Source organism: Corvus hawaiiensis, chromosome 1, assembly GCF_020740725.1.
Source record: "Corvus hawaiiensis isolate bCorHaw1 chromosome 1, bCorHaw1.pri.cur, whole genome shotgun sequence".
Lineage (NCBI taxonomy): Eukaryota > Metazoa > Chordata > Aves > Passeriformes > Corvidae > Corvus > Corvus hawaiiensis.
In genome coordinates, this window is record NC_063213.1 from 18,227,977 (window position 1) to 18,251,052 (window position 23,076).

The 23,076-nt window shown below is 36.5% G+C and overlaps 1 protein-coding gene across 8 annotated transcripts in view; it reads right to left on the minus strand.

The window, feature by feature from the left end:
* Nucleotides 1-23,076, minus strand: part of ARMC3 (armadillo repeat containing 3) — a 64,706-nt gene that overhangs the window by 35,915 nt on the left and 5,715 nt on the right. For 3 of the 8 annotated variants that reach the window (XM_048295194.1, XM_048295170.1, XM_048295146.1), the window contains exons 2-9: nucleotides 22,021-22,064; nucleotides 16,852-16,900; nucleotides 8,308-8,425; nucleotides 6,228-6,353; nucleotides 5,076-5,144; nucleotides 4,574-4,749; nucleotides 3,045-3,239; nucleotides 2,231-2,414 (exon numbers count right to left, since the gene is read on the minus strand). In XM_048295194.1, coding sequence (XP_048151151.1) covers nucleotides 2,231-2,414; nucleotides 3,045-3,239; nucleotides 4,574-4,749; nucleotides 5,076-5,144; nucleotides 6,228-6,353; nucleotides 8,308-8,425; nucleotides 16,852-16,899 — 916 coding nt within the window. In that variant the 5' untranslated portion in view covers nucleotide 16,900; nucleotides 22,021-22,064. Of the gene's footprint in view, nucleotides 1-2,230; nucleotides 2,415-3,044; nucleotides 3,240-4,573; nucleotides 4,750-5,075; nucleotides 5,145-6,129; nucleotides 6,197-6,227; nucleotides 6,354-8,307; nucleotides 8,426-16,851; nucleotides 16,901-17,896; nucleotides 17,959-22,020; nucleotides 22,065-23,076 lie in introns of those variants that run through there. The other 5 variants (XM_048295155.1, XM_048295185.1, XM_048295162.1 and 2 more) reach the window with 5 other exon arrangements.

A 23,076-nucleotide genomic window follows, 5' to 3' on the forward strand; every position in this document is an offset into this window, starting at 1 on the left:
AATTTCAAAACCAGATACTGCCGTATACTCAGCTGCCAGGATTAAAAAACCAGCTAGATACATGTTCTGTCATAGCAGAAGTAGGTTTTTCATTCCAATGAAAAGCAGTATTTTTTTTCCCAAGTATACAGGAAATGTTGGTAAATTGCAACCATGATTATCAAACCTGAAGAATGTGGGTATGGCTATTGCAAATTTAATGAAAAAGTCACCACAGAACTAAGACCTGTGTTGTATTATACTGGATTCATCAAGGCAAGTACTAGTATAGTATACACTAGTGTTGCATTTTGGATAGGCTGTTTAGTATGCTTACAACCAGAATCCAATCAAACAAACAAAACCTGAAAATATTTCTGTTTTCTTTTTGCACTTGGGCTACTTCTTAAAATGGCCTTTTCTTTCCACTCCAAGGCTGACTTTAGACCAGAAGCTCTTTGTATCTGAAAAACTCAGTGCTTTTGGGGGCCACATTGAGCAGCAAGTTTACTGGACTGTGTTTTCCACTGCACCAGGACAAGAAGTTTCCTTTTGTCTAACTGGGTGTCACCAAAATTCTACAGCTTGAAAACAAGTATTTTAAATATTCTTTTGATGTATTTTCCCAGCTTGCTGCATCCATACTAACTGTCATAGGTTGAAGAAGAGAGCAAACCTTTATAATGAAACCTCATTGACTCCATTTGTAAAGAAGCATGACAAGAAGATGCATCTTCACTGACGGTAACATCCCATGATATAAGATCATAGGCAGTACTGTAATATATTATGTGTGGTTCTTGCAACCGTGCTTTAAAAATGTGCTCAGACATGTTTCTACTAACAGCTGCTAAAATATTAGGCCACAAAAACTGAAAAAAAAAGTGTGAAAGAGGAAAAGAAGGCTATGCTTATTTGAAAATAAATATGATAAAGGAGTAAGATGCAGTAGAAAGCAGTAGGAGCAAATATAAATCTGCTTAGCATACAACTTACAAGCCTGTCACAGGACTATAAAAATGATACTGACAGTCCTAAGTAGCATAATAAAATAACAACACAGTTTCGAAAATACACAAAGAAAATACTGACATAAGAAAGTCCCTTCCTATCTTTGATACCTGAACATTAATGAAAACAATTTTCAGTGACTTGCCAAGCTTCCAACAGATAATGACAAAAGCACAGAAAAACCCATGGAATACTAGGACACTCTTTCTGTGTATCATCTTCAATCCAAATAATTACAAATATTCAGGATATCAAACTAAGCAAGGTGAGAAAAGAATTGGAAAGATAGCACGGAGAGAGATGAAAGGAGGTCTGAAATATGGCAGCAAGGAGAGATTATTTTATCCATGTATTAAATTAAATGACATATTTTTAAAATACACATAAATTAAAGCCATGATTCAACCACAAGGTGCCAGAAATATGAATGAAATATTTAAATTCTACTGTCATAAAAATCCCTTGACAGAAGTAAAATCTTCTCTAGTCAGAAGTATGGTATTTGTTACATTGCATTTTGTTACACAACACTACTTCGCACATGTTGCAACTCAGTAGCCAACGTACAGAAGGAATTTCAAATGTAGTTTGATTAAAAGAGCATCCTTGTGGGCATAAATGATGAGCATGCTCTGCCTAATTCGGAATTCCTTGGTGAATTAAAGAAAAGTATATAAAAAAGAACTATAGGATGAATAATTATGAAAAGATTACAATGAAACTATTTAACTCCCCTGGGAATATTAATCTGCAAGCCATTTGAAAGGTTTCCTTTCATGCCTCTGTTAAAGGAATTTGTATTTGAAATTGCCTGACATTTAGACGAGCAGTTGAATGCAAAAAGAAGTCAGCTTGCCATGAAGCCTTAACAGATAGAAGCGAGAAACAGTGCCAGCAAAGGTGGCTTAAGATGGCAGTCAGCTGGCATCACCAAACAAAAGACAAGGATCATATTTTCAGAACTCTATTTTCCTTTGAGGACAGCATTTTACAAGAATATATTACATTTAAAAATAAATTGAGGCAAAACCTTAACATTTTCATATATATATATATATATATATAATCTCCTAGCATCCAATTGCTGCTCTGATCGGCAAGACTCATCACGGTAATTAATTCTTTCCAATGTTTACCTCAGCACAAGTACTACCCTCAACCAGAGAAGATGGCTTCATTCTGGATAAAAATTTACTTCATAAACAATTTCATGTCCATGGATTATTGAAAAGTCACATACCATCAAAAGCTGCCTTGGTAATTGCCTTTGCTGCATTCTTCTGAATACCAGGAACAGTAGAGATTTCTAAAAATGAAAGTAGTTTTTTAATGCCTCCTGTCAGCTGAATCAGTTGCAGAGTATGCACATCTTCAAGGCAATTTCCCAACACAGCAAGAGCTTCAATATGTAGATCACTGAGTTCCTAATTAAAAAAAAAAAACAAAACCAAACAACCTTGAAATCAGGATTAAAATATCTTTGGCATTTAAGTTTGTGGGATAATGGTTGTAACTTTCTTTTGGACAGTTTATTCGTACTGCAAAGTACATACTTACAAATTCATATTTTCATGTAATTTATTTGATGATGCCTTAGGATGCAACACAAAGTATCAAAAATAGTAAAATCCCCCGAAGTTTCTCATTTACATCAAAGTGGGTTAGACAGGTACTCAGAATGGGCCTGTGATCTTAAAGCTTCAAAAACATCACTAATTTCTCTATGCACTATATTTCCCATTGTGACACGTGAACTCAGGAAGTACGAAACTGAGTCTCATAATAACATAAACAATGGTAGAAAATTGTGTTGAAAGCCACTATATAAGGTAAATTCAACTAAAAAACTGAATAATAAACACTTTGGGAAATGTCTTTGCTTCTTTTCTTAGTAAGGTAGATATTCTAGCTTACCCTATTTCTATCATAGTTCACCCCAAGTAAGTAACTCTTTCTTCTTATGTCACTCTTCCATAAAATAAGTAATATTTCTCATTAGTCATACAAACATCAGCACCAAGAACAAAAAAACTTTTAAGGCAAGTAAACCGTACATTGTTTTCCAGTATATTCAGAAGGAAATCTAATCCCTTATTTTCTCCCAGTATTATCCTGGTTTCTCTGTCTTTGCTAATTACTTCTAAGGTTTGAAGGGCTAACAACTGAATGACCGGGTATTCAGATTCCAGTAGTCCCAGCAAGGGGGGAATTACATTCAGTTCACGAACTGCAGCACGGTTTTGAAAATCCTGCAGCAAAATATTCCAACAAAGAATGTTAGTGATAGAGAATATAACAGTGCATCAATTCCTCACTTTACAGAAAAACACCAAAAATCTGATTTCAGACATTAAAAATGAGTCAATACTCCAAAGCTTCATTCGGCAGATTGCTTTCTTTTAAGCCAAGAACCAAACTGAATATAATCAAGCCTCACAAACCTTAAATTCTAGGGGTTTTTGCATGACTGAAGTACACACTACAAAATCTAGTCCTGTATAAAGAAGCCTATTCACTCTTGACTTTGCCATGTTTGTCTCAACATAAGAGTTTCTTTGAGAAAGTTTTGTAGATTTAGTTTCACCATTTTTATTTACCTCAGTGGGAGGAAAACAGTTTTTGAACTCTGCTGTGGTTGCCTGGTTATATCTTCTTTTGTTTTAGTAATTATAACATGACAATTTAGAATTTCAAGTTTAAACAGTGGATGTGCAGCTTAATAAAAAGACAGTAGTTGATTATATTAAAAACCAAAATAAATAAAAAAATTACAATTTGCTTTTAAATAGCTTATTGCACATGTGCAGCATGCAATTATCCTTATCAATATAAGCAAGCACCAGGTGCAGTTATCCAGATATACCCTGCAACAAAGACAGCGAGATAGTAAAAAAAGGAGAAAGAGTAAAATGTGATTCTGAATAGACATGCTCTGATGCCCCAAAAGAGATAGAGTTATAAACTGAATTCATTACTGAATTGATTCACTTAAGCCATGGGAGAGAACTGCCATACAAATGCACCATTCTTTTGCTAAGCAGCATATGGATGACATTAGTGCTGAGTGTGAAAGTAGCCAATAACAAATCTATTCCCCCCAGTATGGAAAGTAGCTGTTGACAGCCTTCACCTATCATTAAAAAGATGTTCAAAATTGTGCTATGGACTTGCCGGTCAAAACAAGACACAATGCAATTGGTAGTTCTTTAATTTACAGGATTATTCCAACCTTTTAGATAGACAGATTACAACTCTCATTACTAAGATTAATATTTTTCAACTAAGAAGGCAAATTATTGTTTAGTTTTAAAAACCTGAAGCTCATCTTGATTTTACTTTTACTGCAGTACAGCACAGACAACTGCATTAGGTTCAACAGAATTACAGTAAAACCAGATATATTCATAACTAATTTAACATTCAAGGACTCAGGTGCAAGGACTTAATGTTTCAAATGCATTGATGAGCACTGGGGAGTAAAGGAAACAAATCTTTTAAAATTATTAACCCCACACAGAATGTCAGGGGTGCAAATGCTTATCTGCCTCTGTAGTTTAAGACAACAAACAAGAGCAAACTTTACCTGTACCAAAAGGTAGAGACATTCAACTGAATTCTTCTTAACATCAGGATCAGGGCTACCTAGGAGTCTGATAAGTGGCTCTAACCCACCTTGCTCAAATATTTTTACTTTAGTAGTATACTCAACAGCCATATGTGCTAGACAAAGAGTAGCAAACTCATGGACAACTACGTCTTCTGTGGGGGGAAAAAAGAAACATTTTGATCAAGTTTTATTCAGCACAGAGTATGTTCACTAATCCAGTGGTTTAAAACATTATTTGAAGTCAATAAATAATAGCTGTTAACCATACCCAGTGTGTCCACAAACATCTTGTTCCATCTTTACAACATAAAACTCTACTCAGTGAGCTACAGAGCTATATAAAAGTATTTACCTATTTAACAGGTAGTAGGAAAAATTGTAAGTTACAGGCAAGATTTTATTAAATTGTCTCATAAAATGACAATCATAAAGTATTTCTGACTGTACTTTTGCACAAGGAGAAAATAGTGTAAGGTACCTTCTGGCGATAGCTGTGATATAAGTGAATTTGTGATATCCAGTTCCCTCAGTAACTTCTTGACATCATCTACAATGAAGTAAATACAAATATGAAGTCTTTTGTTTGGCAATGTTGGCTGAGTAAAGAAACAGAATCTGCTCCAAGCAAAATGTACTTATGGTTACTCCCTGAGTGACAAAAAGATCTGACTGGGAAAGACACACAACTGAAGTTAGACCAAGATCATAATGGGCCCAGAAAAAACAGCAGAGACTTTCAAGTAGCAGATGACATTCTTTGACATTTGATACATATCAAGTTCCTCTATATTTCAATTTCATTGAAACTTTATTCAAAATACTTGCATGTAGCAGGTTCTGACTAAATATTGCATGATTTTCGTTGCCAAAGAAGTCACACCGCAATTGTCAAAATTATTTGTGGTTAAAATTATCAAAATAAAACTAATCCTTCTGTTATTTAGTTTTCAAGTCACCACTTTGCAATTTTATGCTAACACCAACCCACACAGCAAATGGAAAACATGAATTACACAGGTCCTACTAAAATCACAGTAAAGACTTTCAGATTGCATTTTTATTGTTGTCAATGGCAAACTAGCAAAACCTCAACTCCTGGAGAGAAAAATCAAATAATATTCTTTGGGACAGACTTCATGCGATCCTACAGGGTTGTGTTGTTATTATCAATATATTCAACATGTTGAAATGCAAAAAAGAAAGGTATGAGCTTAATTTACTTTTAAATAAAAAACCAATTAAGCTGTGAATATAAATGGGAGATCTTTGTTCATTCAAATCCATGTTTGTGCAGCAGCATTGACTATATGCTAATGCCAAATTAAAAGTAACCCGAGAGGGCAAGGTCCACTGCAGAATGACAAGCAGGCAGCAGTTGACGAAAAGACTTGAGACTGGTTGGGATATCCTCATGGAAGACAATTGGGTAAAACATTCACCAAATTAAGACCTGCTTATTGCATTGATCAGATACAGGTCTATAAAGTACTATAAAAATAACAGCCACTGAAACTCAACCTTACATCACTTACTCTTTATTCTGGGCCATTAATCTAGGATTTTTTCACATGATCAACCTCTTGTTTTGATGATCACACACTGAAAAATAGTAAAAAATTGAGACTCTTACGATTAGAAGCCATGATGCCAAATACCATGACAGCATTTCTGCGTACAATTGGATCTTCGTGTGAGAGGAGTTTATACAGATGTTCCAGTGCTCCAAGACCAAGAAGTGTCAGTTTGTTTTCATCACCTGAAAAGGAATTGGGTTAAAAGCGCAAGAAAAATTCCAGCAACCTCACAGTTCTAATGTATCAAGGTAAAACTGCTACCAATCTTTTACTGGACAGTAAACTTTAAAGAACAGAGGCCTGACAGGTCCTTTGGAGATCATCTAATTTATACCCCAAATACATATGTGTCAAATAGTTTCACGATTAGTAGTATCTAAGATTAATTATATTTTTAAAGCAAAGGATGCTACTGTCTATTGAACACTCCACTCATTTGTTGGAGACTGCCGTGGAAGTAGAAAGGAAAGCTTTCTACTTAGCAAAGTATAGGTGAACACCACCAGGTGAACGCATTCTATTTCCTCTTTTCTTGCCTTCCAATTTTATCTTCCTCAAAATAACAGTTCATTAATTCTATGGATCTTTACTATCCCTCAAGGGAAGCAACTACCAGGATTTGTATCATTAATTCCTACATGAGATTTCTACTATCTGAGAATGAAGTGCTTTGTAGCTGAATTGGTGCTGGACACGCAAAGAACAGAGAAGTTTAGTGTGATTACAGCCTTCTGTTCCTGCTCACGCAAAACACACACAAACCCCAAGAAACAAAATCCCAGTCCTACTCTTATTTTCAGTTCCCACAACAGCTTTATAATTCATTTTCTAGTGAACCATGCCTGCCCTTCCAGGCTACAAGTGAGCAATGTGAGAGGAAACTGGAGATCTATGCTCAATCTCAGGACAAGACATTATTAAAATGGAGGAAGTATTTTTTATTGAGGGATGGGACTTAATTTACTAGCAACAGTCCAAAAAAATAGATTAACTGAAATCAACTCCTGCTCCCACAAAGTTAGTCTATTCTTCTGGAAGATCACAGGAATATATTAACAATTTAAAGGATTATTCTTTCAGTATAAACATAGAAGACATAAACATCTATCCTCTTGCAGTGTGACATATTTTACTGTGGACAGGAGGGAAGGAGCCAGCAAGAATTTATGGTTCATAGCTGTCTCCCAACAGTCCACATTCTCTCTTCACATATTCAGAATTTGATCTCATGCTGTCAGCCAAGCTTGCCATATTAAGCAGAACCTGAACATCTTTCAGAACCCAGCGACCCCTAGCCAACCATCAAGGACTTCAGCTCTTCTCTCACAATTTCAGCAGTATTGGTAATTTACATCAGTATAATTATCAGCATATAAATATATAATTTTAAAATAAAACATAAATTAAATTGAAATTAAAATTTAACTCATCAGAGCAAGAACACTACCAGTGTATACCAATTTGAGTGACTAATATCAAATAACATGGAATAAGTAGGAGACAACTTAGGAAATTACATGCCATAAAAATTTGAGCCTCTGTTACACAGTTGTTTGTCTCCTGAGTACCTTGAAAATGACATTTAGCTATAGACTATATAGGGACCTTTGGAAGATGTGGAATCTTGGAGACTTGTTAGACTCCCAACTCATATACAAATAAGTTTGATAAAGGAGGTTGAGCAATTTCCAATGAATCATCTGCACAGAAATACTGATGCAACAACTTTGTGTAAAAATAACAGAAAAAAACTAAGAAGTCCTTTTCATTGAAAACTGAAGCTCCAAATAACTACACTGGTACAGAAGTTTCCAACTGTAACATACAAAAGAGAATTCGTTCACAACTGCAGATCTGTTGCTCATAAACAGCGTATCTATATTATATTTAAAACAAGCTCTATTAAACAGTGAATATAAAATTCTTCAACAAAATGACAAAAGTTTCCTTCATGCAAACGACAAGACTTCTTTATTACTGCAAGTACAGGTTGGATAGATATTTCAGAAAACCCCCAAAACTTCAACAGACACCTTTGAGAAGAAAGAAAGATTTCAATGCTAAGAAACTAAAGAATTGTGAACTACTATCAAAATCTAAGCAGTGCAAAAGAAAGCTCATTGCAAACAGACTAACCTTTTGATGCAAATTTATATAGAGCATCACATGCTTTGGCCAAAACTTCATTTTCAGGAGAACTAAGCATTAGCACAGCTGTTGCTGGTGTTTTGCTTTCAATCAATAAAGGATCAAACTACAAAAAAGGGGGAAAGAAAAGTTTGATTTATACTGAGTCTTCCTGTGTGCTGCAATAGACTCCCACATTTCACCAAAAATAAAATAAAATCTTGGTTGATATCTACACTGAATTAGAAATATTAATGAGGTGCTGTTTGCTTGGGAAAATCCAATTTTTTTAAGAACAATTAGAGACATTGTTGAAAAATAAGAAAGAAAACTTGACTTCCAAATAAATATTATAATGATTTCATTGCATACAAAGATTTTAGGAAAACCTTGACGCTTCCCTGCAAATCTAGAAAGTTTTGAAGGTAACATACTATGTAATTGTTACACATGTAAGAGCATTCTGAGGCTTCAGAAAGAGACATGAGAAGTTTCTTTGGAGCAGCTGTACACAGAGCCTGTGAACTCAGGTGGTGTACACAGAAGAGAATTTGGTTACTCTGCAGCAATATCACTTTGTGGTTGCTTAAAAAAATAAAGGAACACTTTCTGTGCCTTTGTCAACTCAGTTCATCAGCTCACCATGATCCTCTACTAGATGAAGTATTTCCAAGATGTAATTCCTGCTCACCCAACTAGAAATGATACAAAGGTTTCATTTCCATTTCTGAGCTCTTCCATGCAGAAAGAAATCTTCCAACAAATCAGACAGTTTTCACCCTCTCAATAGACTCCTTAGGACTAATATCACTTGAGCAAGGGAATCTTTTAAAAAAGCCTTTTGTTTCTCAGGAAGACTCAAGGAATTCTGAAAATTCTACTCATTAAAAAGTTTTAAGCTTCCTTGGATTTAAAGCAATTAATTAGTATGAAAAAACTAGTTGTCTTCTATCCTCACACTTCAGGCCTCTACAGTATCTGTGTTACATACAGAAATGACTAGATACTCGAGTCATGCAGTTTCTCAAAAACAATGTATTAATCTTTAAAATATACCAGATTATAAGACATCAATATAAATTAATTAAAATATTATCACAATAAATATACATCTATATTTACAAATGTCAATGATTTCTTTTACGTCATTAAAAAAACTTCGAATACCTACATCAAAGGCACATTTTGCTGAACAATCAAGGTATGAAGATACATACAAATCAGTTGTCAAGCAAGGAAATTATGGAGAGCAAACCTTAAAAAACATTATGAGCGTGCTAGAAATAAATGAACACAGAAAAGGGTGTTTTCTTCTCCCTTCTCTGACTTGCTCAAAAATAAGGCAAAATATGATACTAGTACCAAGACCTCTAAATTCATATTTTCAATAGGTTTTTAAATCTAAGTAATTTCAACACCTTCCATGAGACAGATCACACAATTTAGCAGGCAGCAAGCTCAACATACAAGTTGCATTAAGAGGTGGTCTGCTGAATGTGCTTAACTGGTCTACCTAGCTTCAATCAGGTCTGAAAATCCGAAGACACTGTCCAATTTCATGCTTGCTGTGACAAGCTGGAGGCATGGGCCAAGGCATGGAACAAAGCTCCTTTCTAAAAAAAATGTAATCAGCTTACTGTACCGTAAGTCATTTTGCCTAATAATGACTCCGCAATGGGAATTAAATCAAATAATACTATAGTGGTGCAAGTTACAAATTAATCTTAACGATGGGCCTAAAATGATGGAATTATTTATTGGAATTTTCTTTTTGGATAGTAAGGAGGCAAAAAATTCAGCTTATCACAGCTCATCCTACCCATGGGAGAATTCAGAGGCGACTGAAAGTCCCTTTATTCTCCTTCATACTTCTCTACTTCTGATCATTTGGGTCTTTGCATGGGACAGAACACAATCCTCCAGGTAAGTGCTATTATTTAAACACAACCATATCTCCTGAGTCTGGTCAAATACTTGGTGATGGGATAAAACTCCAAGTTTTAGAAAAGGCTGTTAGCTCTTCAGAGAAAAATAAACATCAATACTGATCTCAGATGAAGTTCAATAGGAAATGAAAGATTAAATAAGAGTTTTAAATCTCAGTTATTTATACATTAATCTAATACCAAAGTCACAATTGCACTGCCCCATTTTCACTGTTTCCCATGTTTACAATTAATTGTATAAATCACAACTCAATGAAAATTCCTAGGATTTAATGACAAGGTTGGCACATGAACACAGTGAAATTAGTCTAATCTCTACCCATTTGATTAGACGTTAGATTTGCTATTACTCTCCGAAATATTCAATAGGCACTTTCCTATTAAAAGCACTTTTGTGCTGAAAACACAGTAAAAATAGCCACTGAAATCAATGTATGTTTAAGAAGTCAAGACACCCTAGCAGCTGAGTGATTGAGGAAGAATTTCTTTACTGTGTGGTGACTGTGCATGGGGACAGGTTGCCCAGAGAGGTTGGGGAGTCTCTCTCGTTGGAAATATCCAAGAAAAATCTGGATGCACTCCTGTGCAATGTGCACTAGGATGGTCCTGCTTGAGCAGGAAGGCTGGACCACATGACCACTGCGGTCCCTTCCAACTTTAACCATTCTGTGATTCTGAGATTCGCAGGGAAGTAATGTTGTTCCTCAAAACTATCATAGAACTGGTTATGACTTCTCCTTATCATAATGCCAGTATATGTACTGTTCCACCTTTTTTTTTTTTTTTTTTACCCAAGCCTTGCATCTAAATCTTCATACATCATTGCAGACTCTTCCTGTAATGGCACATACAGGACATAATGTGCTAGAATAACATACCTGAAGTTACAAACAACCCAATTAAACACAGAATTTAACTAATTTATAAGCAACAACATTTCCAACATTCAGTTTGTATTAAGAAAAAAGCAAGTTAAATGAAAAAGCAAGCTATAAACTCAAATGCTTCTATGTGTCTTTGATCTTGACTTTTGTGTACATTTGACTTCAAAGCCATTAGAAACTGAAGAGTATGTGGGGTTTAGTTTTGGTTTAGTTTTGGTTTTTTGTTTATTGGGTTTCTTTGGTTTTTTTGTTGTTTTTTTGTTGTTGTTGTTTTGTGGGGGGTTTTGTTTGGGTTTTTTTTTGCTTCCATCAACTTAATTTAGTTGAAATTGAATGTAATACAAAATATGTTTCCAGTCAGACCAAAGACCCACCTAGCCCAGCATCCTGTCTCTGACAAAGGCCAGGTAACAGGTGTGGGCAAGCAGACTATTAAATTTTACTTATGCTCCCTCTCAGATACCAGCATTCTGCAACCTAGAGAACTGGAGAGTCTAGTGATTCTTATCTCTGTGTTCGAAAAGTCCAAGAAAAATTTGGTATATAATTTTTGAAGCCATCTGTATTTTAACACCCTTAATATTCTGAGACATGAGATCAGAGTTAAAGGGTCATAAAATAACTGTGCCTCTTCTATGTTTTAAAAATACCACCTGACAATTTTATTGATCCTCCACAGTTCATTCACTATAAGAAAAAGTGAAATAAATTGCACCCATTTGCCTTCCCTGTATATTCATAATTTTGTAAGTTTCTATGATACTCCTCTTCACAGTGATTCCTTCTGGGAATGAAGAAAACTATTCCCTTTGATCTTTCCTAAAACAGAAGCCGCTCTGTCTGTTCTTGTTTCTTTCTTAGCTCATTCTTAGTTCATTCTGTTGTCTTTCTATAGTTCAGCTGTATCTCTTTGAGATGGAAACACCAGAACTGTTAATGGCATTCATGTGCATGTGTAATGCATTTGCTAGTAACATAATGTTTTCTCTTTTATTCCTCGAATTTGAAATTTTGCACTTACTCACTTTTTCCTACTTAGGAACTGGATGCCATTTTCATGAAAATATCCACATTAATTCTGATACACTGGATGACACAGTTGCAGAATAAAACCCCATGACTGACAATTTCTCTCCATTATGAAATCTGAACAATAACTTGTTTTCTCACCTTTGCTTCCTATTTTATAACCAGACATTATTGCTAGGAGAGGAAATTCTTTTTACCTGTTCATGTTTATGTGAGTGAAAAGTCTGGTCTGAAAACTTTTGAAAAAGCTAAGTAACTGTATCAATCAGAACACCATTATCCACTTGCTCACTGACTCCTCCAAATAGATTTCCTCAAATAGATTTCGTAGCTCACACTTTCCTCTACACAAGCACTATGATTTTTCCCCATTGCTGTCATATTTATCCATGGGTTTGGTTTTGTTTTTGTTTTTTTTCCAAAACTATTTTTACCAGTTTGCACAGCACAGAAGATAAACCTCCTGTAATTATTGCTGTATTTCCTTTTGAAAATGAAATTTTCTACCTTCCATTCTTCTAGTGTCACATTCTCAGATCTTAGCAATTTTTTCATTTAGCACAAGATCTGGGGAAACAATATTTATTCCTATTTCGGCAATTTTATCACATTTATTTTAGTGATTACCACATTGCTTTGGGTTTTGATACAAAAATAAGTCATTTTCTTTTTCTTTCATGACTGCAATCACCTAACAGTGTCCCTCTAAGAAGCTTCTTGCATCTAGTCAATTTGAAAAAGCTTTACTGCTAGTTTTTGTATCTTTGCTAGTTCTCTTCCAAAATATTTTGATGCAAGGTAACATTGATGACATAGTGCTTTTACTTCTCTTTCGGGAGTGAAAGCATTTTTTTGTTTTCCCATTTGGACGAAAATCCCACCTTTTGAAGGTTGTATTTATCTGCTATTATTCTACTGTTTCATCATGCTGGGTTGTTTTTTTTTCATCCCTTAAATTTGATTTAAGGTCAGTTTTAACCTTGCACCTCTCATAGAATCTTTAGAAGCACTACTGATATCTTTGATATTCTTAACCCCTTTTCCTTTACCTAGAAAAACAGAGTTAGTAGATACCTGGACATGCTAATTATTTCAGTTCTGTGATTGTCTGATCTCCTGTACTAACAATAAAACCGAAGATATTCCACTGAATCACAAATAGTTGATATTAGAAGGCACCTCCAAAGACGATCTGGTCCAACTGCCCTGTTCAGAGCAGGGGGAGCTAGAGCTCAGGCCTAGTGCACAGTCTGATTTTGAGTATCTCCAACAATGGAAACCCCACAAGCTCTCTTGCCAAGCTATGCTCCATCACTGTTATGGTAAAAGAGGATTTTTTTGTCATGATTAAATGGAAACCTCCTGCATTTCCATTCGTGCCTACTGCCTGTCATCTTTTCACTGGGCACCACTGAGAAGAGCCTGGCCTGATTTCTTTACTTCTTCCTATCAGCCATTTTTACCCTGACAAGACCCCTCCATGCCTTTTCTCAAGACTGAGAAGTCCCAACTGTCAGTCCCTCCTCCCGCGACAAATGCTCCAAGACTTTGTTCCAGTAAGGCCTTGTCCCTCTTGTACCAGACAACTCAGAACACTAGGACACAGCCCTCCAGGTGTGGTCTCATTAACGAACACAGAGCGAAAGACAAGAGTTCTCTCTCTCAAGTTGCAGGCAACACTGCCTAATGCCCAGGGTTTTGTTAGCTTTCTTTGTCCCAAGTTCATATTGCTGGTGCATGTCCACCAGAATCACCAGCTTCTTTCCTGTAAAGCTGCTTTCCAGCTGGTCATCACCCAGTCTGTACCGGATATTCTTCCCCCAGATGCAGGACTTTGCCATTTCCCTTTATTGAACTTAATTAAATTCCCAATTTCCTATTTCTCTAGTTTGTTGAGGTCCCCCTGAATGGCTGCACAACCATCTGGTCTGTCAATCACTCCTCTCAATTTCATGTCTTCTCCAAACTTGCTGGGCATGCACTCTGTCCCATCATTCAGGTCACTGATGAAGAGGTTAAAGAGTATCTGCCCCAGGATCAACCCCTGAAGCACAACACTAGTGCCTGACCTCTGACAGGATCTCATACTGCTGATCACAACCCTCTGAGCCTGTCAGTTCAGCTACTTTTCAGTTCATTTACACTATTTTGTCTGTACTTCCCCAGTTTACCTATGAGGATATTACAAGAGACAGTATTTAAAGCCTCACTAAAGCCAAGTTAAATTAATATTTAGGCATTAATCAAAATAAGGCGTTTATGTGGAGACAACTTCAGGAGCTGACTGCGCCAATTCACACATTCCACCTTTTAACATCAGTCCTGTGAATGCAGCCATTTTCAAAAATACTCAGGTATCTATAGCTTTCTTTAAGTGATAACACTTCAGTATTTTCTCTAGGGATAATCTTAGGCTCCCCTTTCAATGTCCATGACCTAGCTGATGATCAAATAATTGTATTGTCTAGACCAAACCTAATGTAGTTATCATGTGAAAAGTTCCTATCAATCTATGTCAAAGCTGGCATATTTAATCTGCCGGAATTACTGTTTTAGGTCATTCATATAGAGATAGAGGCTCAAAGCAATGTTTTTCCTGTTGGAGATCAATTCTCAGAACAGAGAATGGTAAAAGACAAATTATGAAAGGCAGTGAAAACAGAGACCTCAGGAATACTTTCTGAAACATACAAGCAGTGGCTAAGCTAAGAGATGTGTTTCCCACCTGTTCCTAGAAATCTATAAAAAATTAGTGGTCATCTGCAGAACCATATATTCTCAGAGTATTCCACATGCACAAAGGCCCTCTTTTATAAGCTCATCTACATTTTCTCAAGGCTTCTTTTCTTGGACTTGACATTTTCATAAACAGATTATCAATCACAAGATAATAGCTAATACATCTTTTATTTTGTCTGCATCTCATTTCCTGCCATCTGAAATACCCAGGTGAAATTTAAAGTTTTCGGATTTGATTTTACACAATAATTATTAACAAAATTCTCATCATGGTAAGATTTTCTTCATTAATAGTTACAATGATCAATTTTCATGTTTAATATGCAACATTCAGGATTTCTTTCTCCTGCTAGGACTGTCAGAATAGATATGCTAGCCTGAAGTACAGTAAGGGTAAAAACTAAGCCAAAAGCTGTAGATGCCATCTGGAATTCACTCTTTCCAATTCATTCCTTTTTGATAGTTTTACTGACTTTTTCTGAGTATTCACAGGTTACTGTAGAACCTAGTAGGTGGTACCACACTTTTCTCTAGAAAATCTAATGGTATCTTTTGGATATAAAAATTGTGGTACTGCATCTGATTTTCTAGCTATTTACTGAAAAAGTCAACTTTTATTACTTCAGTTCACATGTATGACTTAAATGTGTCGTCATGCCTTTCAAACCTTTTCTTAGACTGCAAAGATACTTAGTTCTAATTCTTCAGACCTGTTTTAATTAGACTTATCCACATACACCTTCTTTGTGACTCCTGGGTTTCGAGATTATTTTATACAGATCTAAGTTATGTTGAGGTTTTATGCAATTTTCTTTCATAAGGATTTATTACTGATTGAAGGTTATGAATTACATTGGTAATATTCACCCTTCCACAGAACAGCTGGGTAAACCTGATGTCAACTGCTATGTCTCAAGGACATCATGGCTATTGGATATTACTGTCTTAGTCAAAACTATGCTTATTTAATATTGAAATTGTAATGTAGTTTTTGCTGACTAACTTTTCTGTGATCTTTGAAAAAGCTCTTGCAGTACTACAACTCTTTGGACATAAATCCATTGGTTTTTTTAAAACAGTGTACTGAACTTTGCATTTAGTGGGACTCATTGAGGGAGTAGGACTCCCTCTGTGGGACTTGTTGAGGTCCCCATTTTCATTAATTTGGTTCTTATCTGACACAGAATTTATACTGTACTCTTTTCAATGTTTCTGTATTTCCCCTACTTCTTTCTGAATAAAACAATTAAACTTCAAAAAATAGTTATATTTTGAACAATTACCTTTTTGGGGGATCTCTTTGTACCTTGTTAATTTATAGAAACTCTTGAAAAGTGTGCTAGTGTCAGACCCTTAACCTCTACCTTTTGAAAAAAAAGTCACACTATCACCATTATTATATATTTGGCTTCAGCTCTTGTACTTTTCACTGTACTTCCAATGACAACAGAAAAACCTAAACTGCCTCTTAAGACTGTATATATTTGCAAAAGAGCCAGAGCATGTAGTATTATTCAAAATATTTGTCAAATTTAGTATCCAGTAAAAAACTATGCAGATCCATTTAGGCTTTTAACTCTTTCATCCTTAAAGAAAGATAATGTCTTCACAGTTGAAAGGACAGGCAGATTTCAGGTTGCTCTTCTCCTTTCTCCTTTGATTTTTACAAAGAGAAAGCTAACACTGTTTTTCAAATAAAAAGAAGCCTGGATTGTTTCATACATAACTGTATTCAATGCCTGCCAAAGACAACAATCTCTACAAAGAACTACACATGCCCAGTCACTCTGGTTTGTATGCTGTCCAAGAAAAGCAGAAACAGAGTCATCTTTAAAAGCCATTTTTAGAATAATTAGGGTACACTAGGAAAATAAGGAACTATGTGAAGGATGGTAGAGCTGGGCCTGTAATTGTGTACTGTTTATTTTATAGCACATAGCAGTTTATAAACTTACCACATCCTTGGGTGGAGACTCTGCTTCCTTCTTTACTTTTTTACCCATTCTAAAAACAAACAAACAAAAAAAATAAAAGCAGACAAACAAACTCCCTTCTGTGTTTTAGGAACCAGCTTACCAGTGATTTAGGAAAGCTTGTAAGACAGACTTTCTTATTCATTTGACCCACGTAATCAGTCTGAAGATTTCTTTGACATACTAATTTCTATATAGAAAGCAGTCCCTCTTTCTAACATTAGTACACATATAGTAAAATACATCTGCCAACAACATACATAGCTAAAAAGGTCTGAGACATCACAGGCTCAGGCTCTAATGTGGTACAAATATATAGAACATCCCTTTCTGTAAATTAGCTTTATATGCATCTATAAATCATATATGAACTTGAAAGTCCTTTTAGGGTATTTCCCCATGTCTGTCTATACGTTCTATGCCAGCAAACATTCCATACAACTGCAGAATGTACAAATAAGTTCTACCTTGAAAACATGGTTCAAATACAACTCTAATTATTTTTTCCTATTTCACAGGAGACAAAAATCAGGTCCACAGGTTCTGCACAGTATAAATTTCACTGACTTTAAAAAGTTACATTTATTTACACAAAGTTCAGCTTGTCTTTCTTTTTTTTTTTTTTTTGTGTTAGCACATGTGCATATAACCAAGAAGACCAAGATAGCAGCTTCTGAAGCATATGGATGTAATACCTCATGTGGACCTAATTTTGTGCGGCTTGCAAAACTTCAGCAGAGCCTTCCAGTTAAGGTACCAGCAAAAGTAAAGGGCAACGTGAGCCACTAGCACTAGCTATACATAGAACATAACCCAAGTTATGCCAAACTGAAGTTTAACACCGTGTAAAAGTGAAACGTGCACTGTTAGTATCCCCTGTTAATTCCTCAGTTAGTTCTCAAAGGGAGACCACACATTCACCCTCAGCCAGGGTTTACTGAGAGCCTCCCCCTGGTATAAGAGATTATTTTCTAGTGCAACATGACTTGTCGCCTGGCTGGTTACAAAAGTCAAGGTTACTGTTCACCGTGTTCAAAAAAAATTTGGAGCTCTTCTTGAATTTTCCAGCTACTGTTCCTCTACCAGCCTCTACAAATGAATTGTAACACATCAGTAATGAAAGCAGTTGATAAGCATATCCTAAAAACAGATCTGAAATTTAAAACTTCACAGGCAGGTCACTAATTACAGTTTGGAGAGGAAGATCCATAAAACCAAAGATTTTTCAGCTCCAATCTGCTTTACCCTTGTGCATCTGTACATACACATATATGAACCACACACATGCGAATTCAGTGTTTCAGAAAGCACAGCTTTGGCCAGAGACAAATTCACTTATATAAGGAAAAGCATAAGGACAAAATACCAACAGTATATTCAACAATTGTGATGGATACACTACCTTCTGATTTATGCAGTCACTGTAGAAAGAAAGAATCATGCATACATACAAGAATCAGATTTAGACAGATATTGAGGAAATCTGGGTCATTTAAACTGCGCTAAATCTTGGTATGGAGATATGGACACTTATTTAGAATCATTCAGATCAGCTCAATTCACTTCAGATATAAATTAAGCTGCAGTCATAAAAGGCAATTTTAATTCTGAGTGAGTTTAATTAAGTTTAAACCAAATAATTTTAAAAGTTAATTGATGTAAAATTATTTATATAATGTTATATAATTAATGTTCTCAGATTCAAATTATGTATCTATTTCAAGACCAAGAATAACTAAGCCTTTTAATGGCAAATATTTCTTCATTCTGTATAAAAGCATCCAACTTCTGAGCATATTTTAAAGAAACTTTTAGGTATTTCTAAGTGTTCAGAAATATGTCGTTCCTTACAAAATTTCATTAAAAAAGCAGTGTAATCTGTAGCAACAAGTAGAGAAAACAGGTCAATTACTTTACTGTGGATTATGCCCCTCAGTCTGTTTCTTTGCTACAATTACTAGTCTAGATTTCAAGGTATTCTGCCATCAAATGTTGGTGTAAGCTTTGTTTCCATAAAGCTCTCTGTATTCAGTGGTCATTCTCTGACTTGAGGGAATGACGGACATGGAATTCTTTGGCTCACTGATAATTAAAAATGTGTTTTCTGCATTGATCTGTAATTATCACTGACAATCAATGTGTACAGGTATTGAAAGGCTACTGACCCATAAAAGAGCTTCTTTATTCAAATCCCTTTCTCTCCAAGATAACTGCATGTTGTCTTTTTCACAGTAGGTTTACAGTATACCTATCTTTGATTCTCAGTTTACCAATCTAAATATTTAGAATTTGGAAAACAATTGTAGTAGGGCTTAAATTTTTATATCTATCAAATGCTGGCTTAATGTCACCTGAAAAACGTATTTTAGAAATGAAAACTATTCACTAGTAATTATGTGTAATTAAATTAATTCCTAGAGAAATTGGCCGCTCATGGCTTGGATGGGTTAACACTTTGCTGGGTACAAAACTGTCAGGAAGCCAGGCCCAGAGGGTGTTGGTGAATGGAGTTACATCCAGCTGGTGCCTGGTCACCAGTGCTGTTCCCCAGGGCTTGGTGCTGGGACCAGTTCTGTTTAATATCTTCATCAGTGATCCAGATGGGGGGATCAAGGGCACCCTCAGTCAGTTTGCAGACACACTGAGCTGGGTGGGAGTGTTCATCTGCTGGAGGGCAGGAAGGCTCTGCACGGGGATCTGGACAGGCTGGATTGATGGGGAGAGGCCAGAGCTCTGAGGTTCAACAAGGCCAAGTGCCTGTGCCTGCCCTTGGGTCACAACAACCCCTGCAGTGCTACAGGCTGGGGACAGAGCGGATGGAAAGATGCAAGCTGGAAAAGGACCTGGGGGTGCTGGTCAACAGCAGCTGAACATGAGCCAGCGAGTGCCCAGGTGGCCGAGAGGCCAATGGCATCCTGGCCTGGATCAGCAACAGTGTGGCCAGCAGGACCAGGGCAGTGATCGTTCCCCTGTACTTGGCACTGGTGAGGCCACACCTCAAATCCTGGGTCCAGTTTTGGGCCCCTCACTACATGAAAGGGGGAGGTGAAGAAATTGAGGTGCTAGAGTGAGTCCAGAGCAGGGCAACAAAGCTGGTGAAGCCTCTGGAGCACGAGTTTGATGAGGAGCAGCTGAGAGGGTTCAGCCTGGAAGAGACTAAGGGGGACCTTACTGCTCTCTGCAACTGCCTGAAAGGAGGATGTACTGAGGTGGGGGTTGGTCTTTTCTTCCACATAACAAGCAATACAGCAAGAGGAAATGGCCTCAAATTGTGCCAGAGGTGGTTTAGATTGGATATTAGGAAATATTTCTTCATCAAAATGGTTGTCAAGCATTGAAACAGTCTGCCCAGGAAAGTGCTTGAGCCACCAGTCCTGGAGGTATTTAAGACATGGTGCTTAGGGACCTGGCTTACTGGTGGGCTTGGCAGTGTTAGGTTAACAGCTGGACTTGTTGATCTTAAAGGTCTTTTCCAAACGAAACGATTCTATGTTTCTAAATCTTGAAGAGAAAATAATATTCTCATTTAAGTAATATCCTCTACTTCATGTCCTCTACATTTCTAGAATCATAGGAGCATGCCTTTTCTACATATGTTTTTTGAGATTAAAGGCTTGATTGTTTGAAATCATGTAGAGCTAGTGGTAATAAAGTACTTTGACCTAACAGATGTAGCCAATACATAGCCAAGCAATCTATGAAGTTATCATTCTATGCTACTTCCTGTCCTTCACCTGGAATTTATTGCCTCAGTGGTAGACAAACTAGTTTGCTTTACTTTACTCTGACCCAGTTTTAGTGCAGTGGTGCAATCAGGTGTTGTCTCTCAAGCAGCAGGACAGTCATTATGTCTAACTAAATCCTCATTCCAAAACCACAATCCCCAAAGCTCTCCCTCAGCTCTGGCTATTCTTAGTGCTTTAGCTCAGTAGGCACTTTTCTGTTTCACTCTGAACTTCATTAGGACCTCCAGCTTTCCCACAGGACCAAAACCACTCCAGTGTGAGTATCCTAAGTTAAACCCATATCCGGAATCTATGAGTAGTGTCCATTTAACTAAACTAAGCATCAGCACTGAAGTTAATCACTCTGCTTGATAATGGATGGAGATACAGTCAACATATTCAATAGCTCTTAAGGCAGATTCATCCTAAAGGAGGTATCTAAAATGGAATACCACCTTAAAAATAACTACTTTTTCCTTGGACCAAAACCAGAGTCTAGAGTTGTTAGCTCATGTATTTACATTTACATTGACATCTAAGTTTGTGAGCTAAGTTTATTACCCCATTTCTCCACATGAATCCACATGCCAGGATAGGTCTGGCAGACACTATCATAACAGAGTGAACATTAGCAGAACCGGGCATACAACAAAACAGAGCCACCTTGTCTTTTTTGAAATGGCTGCAGGAACAGGAACATCTCCAGTAAAATCTTTAAGACCAGAACATTGTCCCTGTAAGTGGAAAATGATTTTGAGGAAGGTCACAAATGTGGATTTTTTGGTTCAAAGTGGAACTCTCTAACTTCTTGACTTATTTTATCAGGAACTGCCATCTCTGCCATGTCAAATAAAATACGGAAAATTTATTTACTTTTTGAAATAGTTGCAGCAGATGCCTGCTTAGAGGAGCAGATTCCAAGTACTAGATCATAAGATAACGATGGCCCTGATCCCTGTACTTATTTTACTGTCATGCTTTAATGTGAATAGTTTCTTTTCTCAGTGTGAATAGTTTCTTAGATTGCAAATCTGAGATACCCACTTATTTCTAGTCACTGCACTGTTTTTTTTAAAAAAAACCACAAGATGATGGCTAGCAAGTGAGCTTTAACAAAAAAAAGAATCTATAAATCGTACTTTGAAATATGAGGAAAGTCTTCTGATTGTTTTTCTGTTTGAAATACTGAAGTCTTATAAATACTTCCTTTACACTATTAGAGTCCTGTTGAATACTCTTAAAGAACATAGTATTTTCTGGTTTTATATCAGACAATGCATTTAGAAAACACTACCTGTTCCATCTGCATCTTCTGTTTTCTAAAACTTTAAATAACAGATGCAATAACCTAGGACCCTGCACATACTGCAAGAGCTGAGACAAAGAACAGGAATAAGTCAAAGGCACAGCCAGCTGTGGAACTTACCTCTGAGTCGAGGAATCAAAGGTCTCTTCTGAGAGCAATTACCCCTGTAGAAAACCAGTGCAAAGAGAAGGATTTAGAAATAGCTTCTAACCAGTTGTTTATCACATGATCCACTTTTCAAATTAACAGTGAAATGCTTTAAGGCAGTCTGAATCTGTGTTACTACAACCTAGCCACGATTTTCAGGTTCTTACTGAAAATGATGCACAAGTGAGATTCTTTTTGCCTTACAGGTGAGAATAACATAATGTCAATTTAGCTGAGTAAGTTTAAGTGAAGTCTGGCTGCTCATTTTTGTCTCACAGAAACTATTTTTTTCTTGTGATAACAGTGAAAATTGCCTATAAATCGGTCATTATCATTGATTATTTCAATTGATTTTTGTATGGACATTCTAGTACTGCTGCCTTCCAATGCAATCAAAATATAATCATATCATCAGCAGACAATCTCACTCCTTTCTTGATCCTCCTCATCATTCTCAGATAACTTCATCTTAATTAAGAGGACAATGTGGAATAGTCTTGAAACTCCTTCCCTTCTCCCGAATTCTTCTTTCATCTTTTTTTCTACCCAACTCCTTAAATATGGATCAACAGGATCCCCTTTCCCTGTATTGTAATGACAGGGCAAGCATCAGCACACTGTTAAAAAAACTTGGCTTCATATAATAAGAAAGTTAAAAAGAGATAGCAGGTCCAATTTAATATTCAGTTCCTGCAGATATGGATATATGGGCCACATGAAAATAATACATTATATGAGAGATAATTAAGTCAAGGCCTTTGAATTTGCCCACTGTTTTATCTGTGTCCACGTGTCTATTTGTCAAAAGAATGATGAGGAAGTTCCACCTGAATATGAGGAAGAGCTTTTCCATTCTGCAGGTGACCAAGCACTGGAACAGATTGCCCAGAGAGGTTGTGGAGTCTCCCTCACTGGAAAGATTCAAGAACCATCTGGATGCAATCCTGTGCAATGTGGTCTAGGATGGCCCTCCTTGAGCAGGGAGGTTGGACCAGAGCCACTGTGGCCCCTTCCAACCTGATCCACCCT